General features: G+C 33.4%; 1 protein-coding gene across 1 annotated transcript; it reads left to right on the forward strand.

Annotated features, from left to right (window-relative positions):
• Positions 1-11072: 11072 nt before the first annotated feature.
• LOC105798818 (60S ribosomal protein L14-2) lies at positions 11073-13315 on the forward strand. The gene is made up of 5 exons (XM_012629016.2): positions 11073-11228; positions 11322-11423; positions 12068-12197; positions 12451-12563; positions 13092-13315. The coding sequence occupies exons 1-5, from the start codon at positions 11226-11228 to the stop codon at positions 13146-13148; spliced, it is 405 nt and encodes a 134-aa protein (XP_012484470.1). The 5' UTR covers positions 11073-11225; the 3' UTR covers positions 13149-13315.
• The last annotated feature ends 1738 nt before the right edge of the window (positions 13316-15053 follow it).

Consider the following 15053-nt stretch of genomic DNA (forward strand, 5'->3'; position numbering starts at 1 on the left):
TAATACAAACCATGCAATAATATTAAAATAATTTTTCTTTCTGACTCAGATTTGTGGTCCCGAAACCACTGTTCTGATTTTACTGAAAATGGTCTATTATAGATAGCGTATGCTTCGAGGCAATTGAGGCCACATGAGTGTAATTACCCGACCCATGATTTGGAGTTAGTTGTCTTGGTTTTTACGCTCAAAATTTGGCGTCACTATCTGTATGGTGAGAGATGTGTTATCTACACCGATCACAAAAGTCTTAAGTATCTTCTATGCCAGAAGGAGTTAAACTTGAGACAGGAGCAATGGATTGAGCTATTGAGATATTATGAATACGTGGTTGTTGATGCTTTAAGTTGGAAGTCGATGGTTGAGTTATAAGTCATGTTTACACGGTTGAGTTTAACCAATGATGGTTGTTTCTTGGCTAAACTTCAGGTGAAGCCAAATCCATCATGTCAGATTAAGGAGAGGTAGTTGGTTGATGAGTTTTTAGCGAAAAAGCTCCAACAAGTTGAGGATGGTAATGGTAGAGACTTTGAGTTGAATCCCAACAGTATCTTAAGTTTTCGTAGAAAACTGTGTGTACCTGTTGATGTGGAGCTTAGGCACGCGATTCTTATCAAGACGTATAGTAGCCCTTATGGTATCAAGATGTATCGAGATTTTCAAGAATTATACTTATGGTCTGGATTGAAACATGATGTTACTAACTTTGTGGGATGATGTTTAGTGTGTCAGAGAGTGAAGGCGAAACACCAACATCTTTCGCGTTTGTTACAGTCGATACAAGTTCTAGAGTGGAAATGGAAGAGGATTACGATAGACTTTGTCTCGGGTTTGCCATTGACCCCGATGAAGAAGGATTCAGTTTGGGTGATTGTTGATCGATTCTCAAAGAGTGTACATTTTCTAGCAGTGCGTACTAATTACTCAATGGAGAGATTAGCTGAGTTGAACGTGGTAGAGGTAGTTCGAATTCATGGTGTACCATTTTCGATCATTTCTAATAGAGATTCACATTTTACCTTAAGATTTTGGAGTCTTCAATGAGTGTTGGGTTCAAAGCTTAACTTTAGTACGACTTATCATCCCTAAACAGATAGTCAGTTGGAATGGGTAAGTCAAATACTCGGGGATATGTTGCGTAGTTGTGTCATCGAGTTTGGTGGTAGTTGGGAGCGATATCTACCTTTAGTGGAGTTCGCTTACAACAACAGCTACCAATTAAGTATTCAGATGGCACCATTCGAGGCACAATATGGTAAGAGGTGTAAGACTCCTCTATACTGGTCCGAGTTGGATAAGAGGTGTGTTATGGGTTCAGATTTGATTTGGGAGACTGAGGAGTAGGTAAAACTGATTAGTGAGAGACTAAAAGTCACTTCTAACAGGCGAAAGTCTTATGTTGATCTGAAACATCGTTATATCAAGTTTTAGGTTGAGGATTGAGTGTTCCTTAAGGTTTCACCTTGGAAGAAGGTTCTAAGATTCGGACAAAAAGGTAAGTTCAGTCTGAGATTTATTGGACCCTATAAGGTTATTGAGAGGATCAGACTGATAGTGTATCGACTCAGGTTACCGACTAAACTTGAACGTAGACACGATGTGTTCCACGTGTCTATGTTGCAGAAATATCGATCTGACCCATTACATATTGTTCCGATAGAGGAGATTGAGGTTCAATCTGATTTTACCTATAAGAAGGAACCGATTGAAATCCTATCTCAAGAGGTTAAGGTGTTCTGTAATAAGACCATACCTTTAGTAAAGGTTTTATGGCATAATCAGAAAACTGAAGCGGCTACTTTGGAAACTAGAGTCGATCATGGGTCGGGCCAGGCCCAGACAAAATTTTATACCCGATTTCTAGACACGGGCCCGGCCTGACCAAAAATATGAGCCTAAAAATTTGTCCAAGCTCGGCCCGAAAGAAAATTGTTAAGCCCGAGCCCAGCCCGGCCCGATTCATATAAAATATATGTATTTAATATATAATATATATATATATATAAATATATATTTGATTAAAAATAAAAAATATATATTTAATATATAACTCGGGCCGAGCCTGGCCCGAGCTAAAAAAGTTTTACCCGAGGCCTGGCCAGCTTTTTAAACGGGCATTGTTTTTTTTGCCCAAACCCATATTTCGAGCCTATATTTTTACCCGAACCCTCCTATTTTTCGGGCGGGACGTCGGGCTGAGCCAAGTATCCTAACCCATGATCAGCTCTATGGGAAACTGATGATACGAGGAGACGTCAGTATCCTTATCTATTTGATTCAGGTAATTTTGAGGACGAAATTCTATTTAGAGGGGGAGAGTTGTCACATCCCGAAAACCAAGTTAGTAGAAATGGGTATTAAATTGTGGGCTCGAGAGAAAAATCAAGTTTTTTGTCATAGGAATTAAAATAGGATAAAATAAATAAATAGTCAATAATAGTAACAAAATTATAATTAAATAAAATAATAATTGTTTTAATAGTTGGGGCATTAGTAAAAATTAATAGAGAATAATTTGGAATAGAGGTTAAAGTAGATGTTAAATGTGTAAATTAAAACTAATTGTTAAAAAAGGAGTTATTAGAATAGGGGAGAAATAATAGAGGACTTAGAGGGTCAATAGTCTAATTTTTTAAAAAATAGTTGGCTATAAAAGCCACTTGCCTTGTAACACCCCAAACTTGGCTTAAAAGTTTAGACCGAATTTCGGAAGTCACATTGATCGCCGAAGTGATCGGGGGAAATTTTAGTTTAACAACCTAAAAAACATTACAGTATTAATAACTGAACTTACATTCCAAAATCGTTTACATAAAATCAAATTTACATAAAACACTTTATTAACCGGTTTAATAAAGGTGACACTTCCAAGACCTTCGCCGCATCGAGTCCAGCAACAATATACGAAAATACCTGAAAAAGGGAAACTGAGGGAGGTGAGCTACATGAGCTCAGTGTAAGTTCGACACGTGACTAATAACAGAATTATAGAACACAATTCAATAACGAAACATACTATTGATATATACAGAAATAGAAGGTAATTTCGAGGTCAACGTCCCAATAGAACGTAACAATTCAAACACACCATGTCACACACAGACACTCAGTCATATGTGTTTTCAGTTAGACATAATACAGTCAAATAATCTTGTACCCAAAACACTCAAATAGATGCATATGAATGCAGTCAAATATCAAAAACCCCATCCAACCAAAACACCTCTTCGTCCCCCGATCACACCCCATAAGAGTTGTTTAAGCTCATCCATCCAAACACATAACATAGGACCTCGAAAGGCCCACCCAACCCTACACACCATGTATGTGGATTAAGCCACTAAGATAATAATATGCAGCAAAGCTGTCGTATATGTTGTACAGTGCCTTACGGTAAACCTCTGTACAAAATATTGCAGTTTAAACTGTCAGATCAAGTAATAATACGTAGCAAAGCTGACATATATGCGGTACAGTGCTGTAAACCGTTTTACAGATAGGTTACAGTTTAATTGCCAAATCAGAATAGTCTTCCTTCTCTTCACAACCAAAACCCCAAATGTTTTATGCAATGTATGTATGCAGATAGACGTATAGAATCAAAATAAAAATTTTCAAACAGTCATTCAAACACAAAAACTCACATCCCGACAATCAATTACAAAATTCTTGTGCAGTCACATAATGCGTACCATACTCAAACACTAATAACCAATCACTCAGAATCAGGAATGTGTACGACTATTTACCCGGATTCAGAATCAATTACATAGTAACCGCAAGTAACAATCAAACAATTTTTTTTAAATAAAGGTATATCTATATAAACATACCAGTCTAGGCCGAAACAAAGTCCTGAACACCCCTACTAAGACTTAGCTAGGACTCAGAACACATAGAATTTCAATCAAGCATTAATTTGACATAGAATAAAACTTGGCAAGGTCGAGCCACATGGTCGTGTGGAAATGCCTAGGCTGTGTGGGGTTCAACATGCTCATGTGGAGAGACACACCCGTGCGGAAGGAGGCACGCACTCGTGTGACCTAGGGACATGGTCGTGTGATCCAACCGTGTAACTCTCTGTCCATTTGTGCTAAATAGAGTACAGGGTAGACACGGCTGTGTGAAGGTCTCATACATTTGTGTGCCCACCAAACACGGCCGTGTGTCTAAAACACACACCCGTGTGGGATCCTTAAATCCTCAAATTAGCCACACAGACTTGTGGCTAGGCCGTGTGACACCAAAATACTAAATCCCTAATTTCTAAGCACACACGCTTATGTGCTAAAGGGACACGGCCGTGTGGCACCCAATTTAGCTTGGAAACCCTAAATCCCAAAAGTACACAATCGTGTGAACCGCCGTGTGGGGGCACATACCCACGCGGCCACCCGTGTGGTCATGAAACCACACCAAAATAGGCTGAAATCTCATTTTTACGACATCAGAATCAATCGTTAACCATTCTTTAAACAACAAAATCTTATAGAAATCCTCCAAATTCAACATCAATTTCATGTCGAAAATAAATAGTTCAGAACACACACAAGATGTCGAATTTCATAGCAATTCGGTACCAATGCCCAGTTCTGTACACACTCGAGGTTATCAAATACTACAAAACTGAAATAAAAAATCAAAAATAGAAGAGAAGAGGTTAGAAACTCACACCTGACTTGCAAGATATACACTCGAATCATTCGGTTCGCTCCCCAAGCCAACACAGAGACCCACTAATCACAACGACGATGATATACCCAAAATTAATTAGGGAACCAACAGAGGGAAAGAAAGAGAAGAAAATCTCTCGATTGGAAAAAAAACAAAAAAGGAAGAGGAATAAAATAGAAGAGATAGTGCAAAAACTTCCATTTTTTTCGAAATAAAAAAATGATAAAAATTAAAATAAACAATCAAATTAACAAAAAATAAAGTTAAAATTAATAACTATCTTTAACTCCAAACAAATAAAAGGTGCAAAAATAATTTCTCACAACACACCTGAAGACTCGAACCTAAGACCCCAAACTAAACTAACACATAACCAACCACTAGACCAGTAAGATCATTCTAACAAACTCAATTGCCTGATCTAGCCACTGACTCTTACCTACAAATCTCAAAACTTCTAACCCTAAAATCCGGGGCGTTACATGCCTTCTCAATTTCTCTCCATGCTTTTTCATTTTAAAAATTTGATAGATCTAGATTGGAAAATTTTCTCTAAAAAATTCCTGCATCTTTTATATTTTCTTGGCACCTAAACTCTTTATTCTTTCAATTTTGCAAGAAAATCACTCTTTCTTCTCCAATTTCTCACCTAAACTTAGCTCGTTTTTGCTCAATGGTGCAAATTTGTGGAAGTTTTCAAATTAAAGGTAAATCTATTGTTTTCTTATGTATTGAATTTTTATTAGGTGTTTTTAATTTGAATTTTCATAGATCTAAGGAAGAAAATTAAAGATCCATGGTTTTAAAGCTATCTTTTGCATAAAAATGGTGAATCTCATTTTAAAGAGCTAAGAGATGTTTTTGTGAATTGTTAAAGTATGTTTAAAGCTATCTTTTTCCAATATATCTCTGTATTGAGTATGTAATTTGTGTTATATGTGAATTGTTAAAGTATGTTTAAATCCTAACATGTCTGGTATGTATATCTGTGTTGTATGCATGTGTACTCATTGAGCTTCTCCAAGCTCACACTCCTTACTTTACCTTGTAGATAAATAGTTTATGGGTTAGCGAGGAGGGTGGCAAATCAGTGATCCATTGCAAGGTATTTTTTTAGAGTATGTGTGTTAAGCTTTTAAACTTTGAAGTGAAGGCAATGTGGGTCATTCCAAGGGTTTAGTATTAGAATTAATCTTAGACATTTTAAATAAAATTTTCAACAGGTTGTAAACAAACATTACAGACTGTTGTTTTTTTTTGGATTTTTGGACGTTATAATTGCTTACTTGCTTGCTTATCTGGATAGTTTTAATTACTTGTTGAATGTAATGATAATTAAATGAACTAACAAATTTTTGTAGCTAAGGGAGGTCGTCGAGTATTAAGGTACACCTTATACCTTTTGTTTGTGTGAATGGAATGATTAATTTAGAAAAAGCATGCAGTTAAGACTAATTTTCTATATGAAATATTCTACAAATTCGTGGTGCATATGGGTGGTTGGTGTGGTTCGTAAAGTTTTAAATAGAGAGTCACCTCAATGGAAAATGTGACGTTCGAAATTTGGGTCAGATCATTCCAGTCGGGTTTGGGACGTCACAATCGGTCTTTTTTTCATCGTCTTTAGAATTATTTATAGGCGAGGTCCCGAGCAGGATGGTGTTATCATGTTGGACATGTCTGTAACACCTCAAACTCGTATCTGACGCCGGAGTAGGGTTACAAAATATTACCAACCAATCAAAGCATTTAACAACCAATTCATAAGTAATCATAAGCATATTCTAATTCAATCATAATTATGCTAATTGTCCTTAAATTGAGTTTTAAAGTTCCCTTGAAAACACTTTGGGACTAATAGAAATCATTTGAAAAGTTGAAGAAGAATTTGCAAAATTTTTTTAACTACAGGGTTCACACGGCCAAGACACACGCCCGTGTTTAAGGCCGTGTAGGCATTCGGAGTAGGGACACACTGCTCTGTCCCAGCCCATGTTCATGCCCGTGGGCCGTGTCCCATTCGAAATGGCCTCGCACGCCCGTGTGCTAGCAGCGTGTCTCACACGGCCAAGTCACACGTCTGTGTATCTGGCCGTGTAGATCTAAAATGTGCCAAAATCACTCAATTTAGCCTAACTTAAAGCTACTTAAGACACCAAGCTTCAAGTTTCATACACATATCAAGCCTTTGGTCAAAACGCATACTGACATTTAGCTTCAAACATAAACATATACTTATAACTCAATTTAAATAACATTCACAAAATAACTAACAAACAAAGACATCCTAGGTACATGCCATTACAAAATTAAACATCACGACACTTGAGATCGGGATTTTTGTTGTTGGATGCTGAGTCGGCAATTAAAAGAGAGTAAATAACCTGCGCACTGAAAACAAAATCGCACGCTGAGTAAAAATCAGTGATATTTCTATAATCTAAACATTTTAAGACATTATATGATACATGAATGTTGAAATTGAATTATATCATCAGACTACTATCTAAACATACAATTACAAGATATCACAATTTCAATTTCATGCCTTTCATCACTTTATTTCATACTATACTCAATTTTCACAAGTATTCGCTGTTAGTTGGTTTGAACATATTTCTCAATTCACATCACTTGCTATATGAATAGCTTTGCATAGATCAATCAACAATTTACTTATATTGTGGCACAAAAAAATCCACATTAAGTAACTTCACTTATTTGAATAAACACAAGTACATCTAAAACATTTGAATTTATTTCACAACTTTAATAATCTAACTCAAGAATATATCATATCTTCAAATGAATAAATGTATATACATAAGTAAATAAAATCATCTTTAGTAATACCTATAACCATCATTCTTAGACGATTCATAACACATTGCTGTATAGTCCATTTGGTACATGAGACCCAGTGCCTAACGGATAATCCGCAAAAGAGTTTGCGCCCAGTGCTAGTCGAATAAATCGAAAAATGTGTGCCCAGTACTAGTCAGATAAACTGACGGAAGTTGCGCTCAGCGCTAGTCGGATATACCGATGAATAATCAGTAAGCCCAGCTCTAGTTGGATAAACCAACGATATTTGCGCCCAACGCTAGTTAGATAAACCAACGATATAAATAGTGAGCCCAGCTCTAGTTGGATAAACCAACGATATTTGCGCCCAGCGCTAGTCGGATAAACCGACGATATAAATAGTGAGCCCAGCTTTAGTTGGATAAACCAACAATATTTGCACCCAGTGCTAGTCAGGTATACCGACGATTATAATTGTGAGCCCAGCTCTAGTTGGATGAACCAACGATGATTGAGCCCAGCGCTAGTCGAATGAACCGACAATATCAATTACTCATTCGCAAGTCCATAAAATCACATTTCATAATCTCAATATCGCATTTCATAACTCAATATCACATTCGCTTCAATTATCTATTAATCAACTCAATATCATATTCACTTCAATTATCTATTAATCATTCATTAATTTATTCCATAATGTCACATTCTATCTATTTATGATTTTGTCAATATCCATTCAATAGCTTAACCAAACACAAATAAAACATGCTTGAATAATAATTAACAATTAACTAATTAGATTAAGTAAATGATATTCGAGTTTCAAGACTACGAACTTACCTAGCATGTAAACACGAGATTTTATTTAACTCCATACATTAACCAATATTATTCAACTTCAATCTCATCATTCGATATTACATCTCCATATATAACATTCCCATACTATCGATTTAAATTCTAAATACTTATTGATTCATTTCATAATGTCACATTTCATATATATATATAATACACAATTTCTCATCTCATAATTTATTCATTTGTATATATGTAAATATAATTGAGATATCAAAGTAATAATTAAGTATTTAAATTAAATAAATAGAGTTCGAGTTCAAAGACTACGAACTTACATAAATACGACAGAGCTAAGATTCAGAGATGACTACTCGACGATCTTTTCTTTTCCACGGTTGATACCCGATCTACTATTTTCTTGATATGCATTCAAAGTTAGTAACAAAATAGCAAAGCTTTCTCCAAAGCTTTCCATGGTTTTCGGCAGCAACAAGAAAAAAGAAAAACACCCCTCTCCCCCACTAACCTTTTTTTATTATTATTTAATATCCTTTTATTAACATTTTCCTTTGTTTTATTAATAAAATAATAAATATAATATAACTATGATCTTATACATGATAATATTCATACTTTTCCACTATCAAAATCTATAAAAACAATGGTTTATTCATTTAATAAGTCCTTCAATATAGATTCACCTTATAATTTAGTATTAATTCTTACTTTTATTACTTATTTGATTTAGTCCTTTTATTTTAATTAAACTCTTTCTTCAAAATTACATAACCAAAAATTTAATTCACTTTTAATATAACTCTGCAAATATTTTTATTAAATATTTACGAGTTCAGTTTAGGGAAACGAGGTCCCGATATCTCAATTTCCAAAACCATCGACTTTAGAACTGATACACTTGTATCTTGTCTAACTTTCCAATAATTAAAATTATTAGACCAAACTTCAATATAATACTGTAATATCCTTGCAAATATTAATAAATAATAGTCACTAATCCTATCATAGGAAACAGTATTCTGAAACCATCGTTTCTGACTTCATTAACTTCCGGGTCGTTACAATGCCATCAAGTCATCATTGTAGGATGTGTGGGGTAAATGTCTTCGATGGTATGAGGATGCCTATGACGAGACAAATTTTTTAATTCATTTTGATTTGGTGTTATGGAGCAGTTGAATCTATGTGAGGTTTGGTGACCAAAGAGATCACATTCTTATTAGAAGGTGGGGTGCCTGAAGGAATGGATGGTTTGCATCCTTGAATGGTTACCTTCTACTCATCCAGGTGGTTAGGACACACATTCTCTCAATGACATTTCAATTTTTAGTAGGTGGGGTGCATACCTCGAATGGCCTTTCAATTTGCCATGTGTCCCCATTTGTAAGGGAGGTATAACAATATTTCCCCATTCAAGTAAAAACAATGGTTATAAAGTGACATTTTTTGAGACAAGTTGTTCTTATGCCTCTCGTTAACACCTCATTAGCGAACGATCTCTCCTAATAATTTTATATCATGCAAACACTTTTTTACACGTCAGCCTTTTTTTTTCACTTTCAATCTAATTCAATTCCTTCTCTTTCTAGTTAATTGCAATTTATTTTCAAAGAAAGAATTTCTAGAAAATTAAATGCATGATATGCTATATGACAAAATTTCAAGTCATTCAAATGTCAAAATTTTAAGTTATTCAGTGGCGAAGCTAGGGGGCTGGTAGGGGTCTTGGGCCCCCTAAAATGAAAAATTTTCCATTTAATCCCATGTATAATTTATATAATTTTAAATTAGTAATGGTAAAATTGTACTTTTAACCACTAAAAATGATAAAAATTTGATTTAATCTCTTAAAAATTATAAAGATATAGGCTATTAAAATGGTGAAATTATATTTTTTCTATTGTAAAAATATACAATTTAATTTGGACCCTCCCAATAATATTTCCTACTTCGCCTCTGAATAACAATTTTAATTTTTTAGAAACGCGGACTTTAAATATTATATATAAAAATATAAGATTTAGTTAATCATCATGATAATCAAAGTAACAAGCGAATAATGACTTAAAAATCTTAAACTTGCCAAACAATTAAATTCAGTGTCAAGCTTAACTTTGTAGCATAATCCATTGTTTAGTTTTGTAAAGAGCAAATAAACAAAAGACAACCTCTAAATTATAATTACACTTGTAATTAAGGAAATTAAAGTGACAAGACACTTACAAAAATGCATTGATGATATCTTATGTCATGCAAACTGCTAAAACAAATACTATACATAGAATTTGATACATATGTATAGCTAAATTCCAACCTAACCCATATTTTAATTTTAATATTTTATTAAACGTTAAAATATGTTGTTAGTCTTTATGCTTTGGCACAATTTGAGATCTAATCTCTATACTTGAAAATTTTTATTTAAAAATTCTACTTCAATTATTAATATGGTAAATATTTTCATTTTCTATCAAAATTTGTCAATTTAACATGTGGATTAGACTATCCTCATGTGATGTGATATATGATTGAAATAAATAAATATGCTAAGTTGATAAATTTTAACAAAAACTACTGATGGCAATAATGTCTGGACTAGTATTTTTAAATTAAAAAGTAAGAAGGTTGAATTTTCAACTTTTAAGAACTAAATATCAAATTCTATAAAAGTATAGGGACTAACAGCATATTTTAACGTTTATTAACAATATTTATTCTGTCTAATAGCAATATGGGTTAGATAAAATTGACCCGAACCTAAAGCCCATCATCACTAGTAGAATGAATAGATCCAACGGTTATCAACATTCCGTAAAAGTACCATATAATAAAACCCTAACTTCTCAAAACCCTCATCACATTTCTTCTTCCGCCGCTCAATCTCTCCTTTTGGTTCACAACGCTCTTCACGCACAGTAAAAATGGTGAGTTTTTCTTCAATCTCTAACGCCGCCCTTTTCACTCTCTTCACTTTTTGATTCTTCTTCTTCTTCTTCTTTATTTTTTTTTTTGTGTAGCCGTTCAAAAGGTACGTTGAGATCGGGAGAGTCGCTCTCGTTAACTACGGCAAAGACTACGGCAAGCTAGTTGTCATCGTCGATGTTGTTGACCAGAACAGAGTATGTAATTTTATTTAGTTTTTATGTATTTATTTAATCTATGGTAATGAAAAGGAAATTTAGTTTTTAAGTAGGATTTAGTTGTTTCCTTCCTGTTGAGATTGATTTGGAAAATAGGTTCTATGTTTGAAAGGTTAGGACCAAGTGTATAATCGAGCTAAATCCGAGTTCAAGTTGTAAGAAGCTCAAGCTTAACCCGGAATTTGAGGTTTTAAGCTCGAGTCGAGTTTGATCTAGCTTTAATTTTAGATGTTGAGCTTGATTCATGATAGTCATTGAATTGTTTGACTTCAATCTCAATTTTCCATCTTTCGAAACAAATTAAAATGAAAAAGTTAACGAGTACTAGCATATCTCATTTACGCCCTTAAGTAGAACCCGATATATCTGCCTCCATAGGTGTTGAATATGTACCGACATTACAAATTAAAATGAAAAAGTTTAATTTGTTGACCTGTTTCTGTTTTGCCTTGGTTGTTAGTTGTGGTAGTGTTGTATATGCATACCATGTGATGATATTGAGTTAGTAAATGTGTTAAACGTGCAAGTTTAGTCGTAAATGTAGTTGAAGAGGACTAATATGGATATGCTAATAAATTGTGTAAAACTTGATTGGAACTTTTTCTTGTGTCTCGTCATTGCAGGCTCTAGTTGATGCCCCAGATATGGTGAGGGGCCAAATGAACTTTAAGAGGCTTCAATTGACTGATTTCAAAATTGACATTCCTCGTGTTCCAAAGAAGAAGACACTGATTGAAGCAATGGAAAAAGCTGGTAAGAAAATCTATTCTTGTCTGCCAGTGTTGTTTTCACCTTCCATTTTTGTTGAAACACTTGTGTCTAACGTTTGTATCCTATGCATAATTGGACATGAGTTGGTGATATGATTTGCCCAAAACTTTAAAAATACATAAAGCTTGGAAAAATTTGAACATACTCGTGTTGGAAACATATCCGTTTTTGACATTTTTATTCAAGTCCAAGTGACATAGCTTTTTCTTTCTTTTTGTTCTTATTGGAATGGAAGATGTTAAAAACAAGTGGGAGAATAGCTCATGGGGTAAAAAGCTGATTGTTCAAAAGAAGAGAGCATCTCTCAATGACTTTGACCGATTCAAGATCATGTTGGCCAAGATCAAGGTTAGTTATTGGAACATGTAGAGTGTTTAGTTGTTTGTTTGATGTTAGGTACTCTTGAGTAAGATTGAAATCGAGTCGTGCATGGCTGATATTAAGCTATAAGAAACTTGATATCAAGCTTAACATAAGCTCGATTGAGTTTTGCTTTTAGAGCTTTAGATCGATTTAAAAAAAAACAATTGATTGCCAAGCTTAGCTTGATTAAATTTATTTATTGCTCTGAAAATATAGTTTTATTCTCTTGCTCAATTTCAAACTTGATTATTTATCCTTGTGCTTGAACTTGACGTTTATCAATATTAATTAAAAATAATAAAAAAAACAATGAGTTAGGCTTATGAACTAATAAAAGAACTCAAGTATTAGGATACACAAGTCCGGCTCATTAAATAGCTCAAATCAATAGTTACTTAACCACATTCATGTGTTTTTTTACAATTAAACCCGAATAACTTGGAAGCATTAGTATCTTGTTTCCGTTGTTTATCTAGACTCTGAACCAAAAATGGATATGATATGATTTTGCAGAAAGCTGGAGTTGTGAGGCAAGAGCTTGCTAAGTTGAAAAAGGAGAATGCATCTTGAAGTGATTCAGAAGATTTTGGGTATTTTGCTAATTTTGCCTTCAAATATTCTGCATTTTGTTTTTTTATTTTTATTTTTATTTTGTATGTTTTGGTCTGAGAAAGGATTAAAAAGAATCAATTGAGGGCACTATCTTTAGTACATGCAACATTTGATTTTGGAGGTTATGCCTGTCTCGGTTTTTAGTTCAATTAGTTGAACCAGTCGAATCATATAACACGGGCCAATTGATTAAATTGATGGATTTGATCTGATAATTTAAACCATGGTACGAAGTATGGTGGCCTCAATGCATCTGGTAATCGAGGTACCTCCAATGGCGGAAGTTGTGCTAAGTGACGCTGTTGTTCTCTCATATGTTATTTTCATCTTCGTCAAAACACAGTATTTTTATTGCTCACATTAAAACAGTTCTTTTTAATTAGTATATCATTACTCCCATCCACATAATATATCAAACTCTAATAACTTAAAAGAACAAAGAGTGAACACTCACCATTACCTAGACTTGAGTGTGATTGTTACGTGCACATGTTTATCCGCCAAGGTGGTATGTTCAGTTTTCTCTTTTTAAGTTTTTATCATATGTTTAAGCTTGACTTGAGATCAAATCAATATGTCGAACATGGGAATAAAACCTTGAAATAATATAAAATGGTATATCTCCATTTTCGACACTAACCCAAATTTGAGTGGGGAGAATTAACTAACCTAAGATTTCAAATTTGTGGGCTACACGTACAAATTCTAAAGAATTAGGGTCAGTTCTTCATTGCTGTGGAAAAGTACTTTTGAGAAGTGTTTTTGAAAAGATTGATTTAAAATTTGAGTGTTTAGTATTGTTGTCAAAAAGTGTTTTTGAGAAATAAAATGTCCATTTTAGACATGTTTTTATCAAATAACAAATATGTATTTAAATAATATTTAAATTAATTAATATTATTATATTTTAGTAATAATATAAAAAATATTATAACTTGTTGTTAATATTTTAATATATGAAATATAAATTGTAAATATTTTAAGCAATACATATTAATTATTTATAAAATTTAATTAGAATATATAAATTATATTTTAAATATTTAAATATAACCATTAAATATTTGTAATTAGTATTTTAAAAAATATTTTTTATTTTTAATTAATGATTTTAACACAATTGTAATTAAACACCAAGAAAAAAAAGAAAAATACTATGTTATTGAAGGGGTGAAAAAGTAATTAAGCACCAAAAGTGTTTTTGGGGGAGAAAAAGTTAAAATTTTTAACTTCTCATTTTCAGCTCATTTTCAAAAGTGATTTTGAAAAGTACTTCTGAAAAGCTAAAAATTTCAGCCAAAAGCAGCTTGTTCTTCACAGCTTTTCTTTTAAAAGTGTTTTTGGAGTCAGAAGTACATTTTTTAAGCAATGAAGAATTGACCCTTAGTCAGAAAAAAAAAATCGATGTTCATAAATATTTGAGTGCCAGCTATCAATAGCTATTTTTATTTAAGAGCCCCAGATAAAAAACCATAACAATGTAACAATTGTGTGGGCAAGTGTTATGGGGAGTAATCGTCCGGGCTTCCTCCGAGAGTTTGAGATCAGAATGCACTGCTATATAACAGTTTCCATCTCCCTTGCAGCTTTTCTCAAGTTCCTTGGCAGCATCATCGGACTTTTGGAGATCATCTTATTTGCAGTAAAAAGGAAAACGTTATACTTAGATTGCTGGTGGCCTAAACTTTTAATTAATAAAATTTTAAATATATATTTTAAATGTCTAGAAGTTTTTAAATATACTTTTATAAATAATTAAGTTCTTTACTTGGATATAGTAAAATTTTAGTATAAAAAAAAGTTAAAAATATGTTTAGGATTAACTTTGATAATTATAAGTGTCAAGTTCTGCTTTCAAGCTTT

This window comes from Gossypium raimondii, chromosome 9, assembly GCF_025698545.1.
Source record: "Gossypium raimondii isolate GPD5lz chromosome 9, ASM2569854v1, whole genome shotgun sequence".
NCBI classification, from domain to species: Eukaryota; Viridiplantae; Streptophyta; class Magnoliopsida; order Malvales; family Malvaceae; genus Gossypium; species Gossypium raimondii.